This window comes from Limulus polyphemus, unplaced genomic scaffold (assembly GCF_000517525.1).
Source record: "Limulus polyphemus unplaced genomic scaffold, Limulus_polyphemus-2.1.2 Scaffold273, whole genome shotgun sequence".
In the NCBI taxonomy this organism is placed as follows: Eukaryota; Metazoa; Arthropoda; class Merostomata; order Xiphosura; family Limulidae; genus Limulus; species Limulus polyphemus.
Genome location: NW_013665883.1, coordinates 437,442 through 444,586, shown reverse-complemented (window position 1 = coordinate 444,586; position 7,145 = coordinate 437,442). Strand labels below are relative to the sequence as shown.

General features: G+C 31.1%; 1 protein-coding gene across 4 annotated transcripts in view; it reads right to left on the bottom strand.

Annotated features, from left to right (window-relative positions):
* LOC106456939 (G-protein-signaling modulator 2-like) overlaps window positions 1-7,145 on the bottom strand; it is a 56,801-nt gene that overhangs the window by 25,043 nt on the left and 24,613 nt on the right. For all 4 annotated transcript variants that reach the window (XR_002610040.1, XM_013916317.2, XM_022382735.1 and 1 more), the window contains exons 6-7: window positions 3,017-3,132; window positions 1,600-1,864 (exon numbers count right to left, since the gene is read on the bottom strand). Coding sequence is in view for 3 of the 4 variants with exons in the window: in XM_013916317.2 (XP_013771771.1) it covers window positions 1,600-1,864; window positions 3,017-3,132 (381 nt within the window). In the remaining variant the exon portion in view is untranslated. The remainder of the gene's footprint in view (window positions 1-1,599; window positions 1,865-3,016; window positions 3,133-7,145) is intronic.

Sequence of the window (7,145 nt, the reverse complement as noted above, 5' to 3'; positions counted from 1 at the left end):
TGTGTGTGTGTGTGTGTGTGTGTGTGTGTGTGTGTAATTATAACCAAAATGTGACTGTATTTTACAGTTAACCCCCAGTACTGCACGATTTCTGTAAGTTTTGACGTGTTTATTGATAAGTCTCGTATATGGGTCCTTGTCACTGAATCTTCCACTATGTGCATTTTCCAAGTTCTTTTGGTAGTTTTTTTTGTGCAAAATACTGGTTCACTAGAACAAAGCCAAGACAGATCACTTTGCAAATACCAGTAATATGCTATTGGACACAGTAACATGAGATGCACATGCACTATGATTGCAATTCCTGTAATGTTAGTCAGACATAGCTGAAAGGTCAATAAAATAAAAATAATAAATATAAATAGAGATGTATAATGTTATGAGATTTAAGCTATTTATAATAAACACTTGTGATTTCATGTTACAATTCGTAGCCATTCTAGAACAAAAAAAGCATAACTTAAATCTTATTTCCTAATTTTTTTTATGGTGGTTATGAGGTTAGTCAATTTGACCAAACCTGTACAGAGCTAAGGTAGAGAAAATAACAGATCAAATATAAAGTTTTTTTTTTAAAAAAAGTTTAATACTTATCTTATTTTATTAGAAGGTGATAGAGATTTTGCACATGAAATATGACAATTTTCCTATGCATAAAGGCAACTTTAGTCTCAAACTCAAAATTACTTTGCATGTGGGATAGTCAACATTCAAAAAGAAAAAAATGCATGAGCAAATCTTTAATTAAAAAATCTGATATTTTTTTTTACGAAAGCCTTGTTATGTTTAATGAATCTGCCATATTTCGTGAAGATAAGCGTACTGTATTAAAAGTTACAGTAAGAAAACTATAACAAGCACAAAATGGTTACAAGGTTGGTCCCAGGGACCAATCCTGTAGTGAAAGGGTTAATTAAAAAAAACAAAAAACATCACCTCTGAAATAACAGAACCATCACAAAACCTGACTCAAACTCAAATACCACCATAACTCTTGATATAAGCAACTGCTGGAAAAGCAGATAAATAAAATAAGCTTTATATATACAATTTCATAAGATTGACTAATTATAGCCACAAAATTGAAACTAACCTCGTTTCACTACACCTACTAAGAAACTGAATTAAATAAGTTCAAAAACTTGATCTCAGCAAAATGAGACAAAAAGAAGTTGAAAAGAGTGGTAATTATAATTCCTAAAACATTTTGATGACAGCCATACTTTACTTCTGTAGTAAATAAATATCAACATTTCAGAGATATACCAAAATTCAAATAAATCTTTTATAATTGGCATAAATTAATTAGTCATATTGTAGACTGTTTTTGGCATAAAGCGAGTATACTATGAATTAAGATAAGTTTGTTTGTAGTTAAGCACAATGCTATACAATGGGCTACCTGTGCTGTGCTCACCACGGGTATGAAAATCAGGTGTTTAACATGACAAGCCTTCAGACTTACTGCTGTGCCATTGGTGGGCAAAAATTGAAATAAGTCTTTATTATAAATATGTATATGGATAATTGTGAAAAAACAAGTATTTTGCATTTTTCAGAGATCGATGAAAAAATACATACTAGGAATAAATTAAATACCTGTTTTGAAATATCTAAATGTCTTGTAGCATACTGCAGTGCCTTTTCATTCTCACCAATGGCAGAATAGGCATTGCCAAGACTCCAGCATGCTCGACCTTCACCAACTCTATCCCTCAACTCCTCGGCTATCTGTAAGTGGCGAAGATGATATTTAATGGCAGTGGGATAATCGCGAAGAAGAGTGTAGGTATTGCCTAAACTGTAACAGGCCTGAGCTTCTACAGCTCTGTCTCCAAGTTCTTCAGCAAGACTCAAAGTTTTCCTAAAAAAATTAAATTAAAACAGATGCTGGAAGTTTACTCAAGCAAATTAATTTAACTAAATATAGAATAATATTAATTCCCATCAATAGTAAGTGTGTTAGCCTCATCAGCAATCTACACTTTAATACAAGTTTAGTTAATTTACATTAAGTTAAACTGTCTAACTCAATAACCTGTAATAATCTCACTAGTATGCTACAAACACCTCCTTGTGAAAAAATCAATCTTTTGCACTATACACATTCATTGCAAATATGATTAGTTTCTTCATTATATGTTGTATAATAATCAATAGGTCACTAGACACCTAGTTGTGAACTTAGTTTCCTACATCACACTGTAGAAGCATCATTAGATCATTAGACACTTAACTAAGTTTAGTCTCTTCATTAATGTTGTATAAGCATCACCAGAACACTAGCCACCTAGATGTAGCTTAGTTCCTTCTCATTACATCGTACAAACATCATTAGATCACTTGACACCTAGTTGTGAGCTTAGTTTCCTTCTCATTACATTGCACAAGCATCATTAGATCACTAGACACCTAGTTCTGAGCTTAGTTTCCTTCATTACACTGCATAAGCATCATTAGATTACTATACACCTGGTTGTGAGCTTAGTTTCCTTCATTACACTGCATAAGCATCATTAGATCACTAGACACCTAGTTGTGAGCTTGGTTTCCTTCATTACACTGCATAAGCATCATTAGATCACTAGACACCTAGTTGTGAGCTTAGTTTCCTTCATTACATTGCATAAGCATCATTAGATTACTATACACACTGTATTAAACACTAGTATATTACAGATTCTTGTATAATAGATACAAGCAGGAGTGTCATGACAAATGTTGTATTTGTTTTACTAGGTTTTAATCATACATCTTTAATCATGTTTAACTGTGAAACAATATTGCAATAATAAACTCTTAAGCAGTTTTTAAGATTTGTCTAAAAACATTTTACGTGTTTAAATGACGAATATTTCTAAATATCTTTCCACCCTCACAAAAATAAATTTAGAATCAATAATATCATGCAACATAGAATACTTGTAAATATTTCATCCATTACATTAGGGTTCAAATTATTCATGTATCTAATAAATCCTAATCAACAACTATTTCATAGTACAATATAACTTACTTGTAGTGTTCAGCTGCAGTTTCAAATTCTCCAAGAAAGATATGTGCATTACCCAAATTGCTGTGGGCTCTGCGTTCAGCTGCTTTGTCTCCAAATTCTCTTGCTATATTGAGCCTCTGTTGAATGAAAAATGAGATGTAAATAAATAAATATTAGTGCTTGAATATCAAAACATAAGTAATTTTATATCACTTTAAGTTTTGTGTTTAAAAATACTTTTTTTTATAGATATATTTAAAAAACAAGACAAAATTAAGCTGGATACTGAATAATCCTTACTTGTTTTAAAGTAAAAACAAGTGTCTCCAAACAAATATAAATATATTTTTAATTACAGAAATATACTACTGGAATTAGGAAGCCAAATTAAATATTACATAAAATAAATTCTTTAATACATTAGTGGAATACGTGTGAAGAGATACAAAAACATTCTTACATACTAACTACTAATTGCGTTCTTTCAAATTAGCAGAGATAAATTCCAAGACTTGTTTTAAGCAATATCCAACAAGCAGAGGTAACAGAAAATCTGTCTTCAATAACACTCAAAAAGTAGATAAAACAGAGAAGACTTGCTTTCAATAAAACCCAAGTAGTAGCTGAAACAAAAACACTTGATTTAAGAATTATGCAACTAGCAGGCAAAAGGGAGAGTACATGCTTTAAGAATTATGCAACAGATAAAACACAGAAGACTTGCTTTGAGCATTAATTAACTGGCAGAGTTGACTAAGGTTGTCATGTAATTCTTAGCAGGCAGTTTCACAAAGAGATGGTATCAATTATTAATTCCAAATATCAACTAAAACATTTATGACACATTAATCTTCAAGCAATATAGCTAAAAGCCACCAACAGTAGTCATTAACAGAGAGCAATTAACAAAGGAATCACATCATGAAGTTAATTCAGACAATGTTGTGTAAAGCAGAAATATTAAACCAAGAAAACTAAACATTTCATAATGCAATGAATTCCCCACCTTCACAAGCTAGCAAAACAAAAGTGAAACAGTAATTCTAAGATTACACAGCTAATAAAATAGTAATTTAAAACACTAATCATCAGGTGACCCAATCAAATAGTAGTAATGTAACACTTAACCCTTGTCAGCATAGTTAACAGGCGAAATGTGATAATTTAACCTTTGCTAGCACAGCCAAAAAGTCTGATGAACAGCACAACTGAATTATCTAAGATAAGTGATTTCCACAAGCCATAGCTCATAAAGAAGTTAATATTAAACCACATGATTTCACAATCACATCAGAATACATATATATATTCCAGCAGAATCACTACCCAAAATCATCTTCAGTTAGCTGAAAACAAAATAGGAATCACAAACTAGGAACTCAATCTAAATAAAAACACCGACCTACTAGCATGCCATTCATAACACATAGCCAGAAGAACTAGTAAAGCCCTGTATCAAAGAAACTTTGCTGTTCACAATATAATTGAGTCATTTCCAACAGTAATCCCCAAACATCTGAACTATCAGTAATCCTTATTAGGCAGATTTCAAAAATTATTCATATCACACATACAACTCGTAGTATGATAACTGATCGAAATATGTTATAAAGTATCTACAGTAAGCAAAGCTGGAAGTTACTCCTAAAAACCAAAGCATGCAGAGAAATCATTTTACAAATAAAAAAAACTGATCCCAAAGTAGCACATGTAAGAGTTGTATGATACAACTCTTTTCTGTAAGACCATTATTCCACACACAAAAAAAAAACAGTAGCTTGCAAAACAATCCACAACTACAATATGAAATACTCCTGATTCTGTCTTTATGTAATTCACAGCTAGCAAAAGTAATAAAGAAATCAATAATATCTAAACTATAGATATTGATTTGGTGAAAAAAATTTCAGAATTTTGCATAAAACTGTAAAATAACACAACAATTCATACAGGTATAAAATTAAAAAGTGGAACAATTACGCCTAAATCGTAAGAGTTGGCAGGTCTGCTATTATATTTTTAACACTGCATTCTTCACCTAGTCCCTTAGGGATTTTAAAGAATTAGACGAGTGTATAATAATGATAATAGGATTCCAAACACATTGTCTTTGCCAAATCCATCGTCAACAATGTGTTTCACTCAATCCAGAGCTCATCAGGCTAGCTGGGACACAACAAACACAGTAGTTGGTAGAACACTATCTATATAAGCCATTTGTTACAACAATAATTATGTGTTTATTCATTTTAAGTATGATTCATTTTAACTTTATTAATGTGTATATTACAGTGTGTATGTATGTTTTTTTCATAGCAGAGTGACATATATATATATATATATATATTTACTTAATGATTTAAAATGTAAGCTCATCCATACTTAGTTTAGTAACAGGAGCACAGGAAAGCTAGTTTGTTGATTGAGCAGTTTTGTAAATGTTAATATTATTATTACAGCCCGATTTCAAAAACTAATTGCTTGATTAATTAAATAAATGCAAAATCTGTTAATTTTATGTTGCTCACAATGACAAGTGCTAAACAAATATATTTCTAAAGTTAAATAACGTCATATTACAGTAAAATATATATATATACTGTTTTTGTTTCTCACAGTATTCTAGCCATTTCACTATAATATCTACATGTATACTAAAGAGCTTAAAAGAGCAACAGTTATTACTATATTTTATGCCTATGACATGTTCACTTTTTATCTTTAACAGATCTTATCAGTGGTGATCGTTTCAGAGTCACCTCTGTATAATTTAAAACAACTATCAGTATATGGCAAATTATCAATAAAATCTGGAAAGCCCAGATGACATTTTAATAATTTCAGTTTTTCATCAAGTCCACTTTCAGATGAAAATGTTAAAAATGTTTTCAAAAGCTTTTGACAAGTATTACATTGTAACATTTCAGTTATAAAGGAAAGACTGATCTATAATAATGAAGTTTAAAATTCCCCAAATGGATTGTCAGTTGACTCACACCAAAAGTTTAGAGATAATTAAAAATAAAAACTTTAATAAAAAGACACATGATAACATTACTTAAAAGTAATGAGTCAGAAATAATAATTAGATAAACTAAGCAAAAAGAACTAGTTTTGGTGCAGGAGCTTTAAGAAAGGTCACCGAGATTTTGTAATATTACTCTACCCACTTTTTCTCTGCTGTAATAAACTAATAATAATCTACAAGCCAAAAAAACCTACAGTATAACGATGAGTACAAAGCAATGATCTTTTTTCTATCCAATGTTTTTAAACTATACACACGAGCATTGGCTATTATATTATTTCCTTGTCAATGTTCCCATATTTATTAAAAGGCGTAAGATAACAAAAACAAGATCTTGAAGAATCTATCTATCTATATATATAAAAGAGGAAGTTTGTTTATTTTGTTCACTATAGGAAACCAAATGGTTGAACTAACAAATTTTAAAATAACTTCATAATAACCAGTTTTTTACAAGAAATGTAATGGTGCTATTTATTTTGTATTTGGCATAGTATTTAATGATGAAATTGACAATGAATGATTATTGCACCATTTTTTTGTAATAAGCATACAAACATAAGCACGTCTTGCACATAAAAAGCATTATGGCGGGAGACACTCAGATTACCTTGCTGTCAATTCAGTATTTCCAAAAACAGTTTTCTTTAAATAGTGCTAAGTGGTTTCATAAGTGATTTAGTAACTTTGTGAATTGCAAGTTATTGTTTAGTGATACAGGTGATTATGCCATCCAAGAAACGCCCTTTCTATGGAAAGTCTTCTGCCGCTAAAAGAATGCAAGCACAAAGAGCAGCTGAAACAGAAGAAGAACGCAATCAAAGACTTCAAGCACAAGCTGCAAGACATGCTGCTCAAATACAGAAGAGACTTTGGAACAATGTAAAGTTAGACTTCGAGCTCAAGCTGAAAGGCAGGCTACTCAGAGACAGCAAGAAACTGTTGAACAGCACAAAGCCAAAGTTCAGTCAGAATCATCAAGGCAAACTGGATATAGACAACAAGAAACTTCTGAACAACGTCAAACCATACTTCAAGCACCAAAATTAAGACAAATAACTTACAGAGAGCAAGAAACAGAGGAGCAACATGATGTACGACTTCATGGTCAAAGAACAAGAC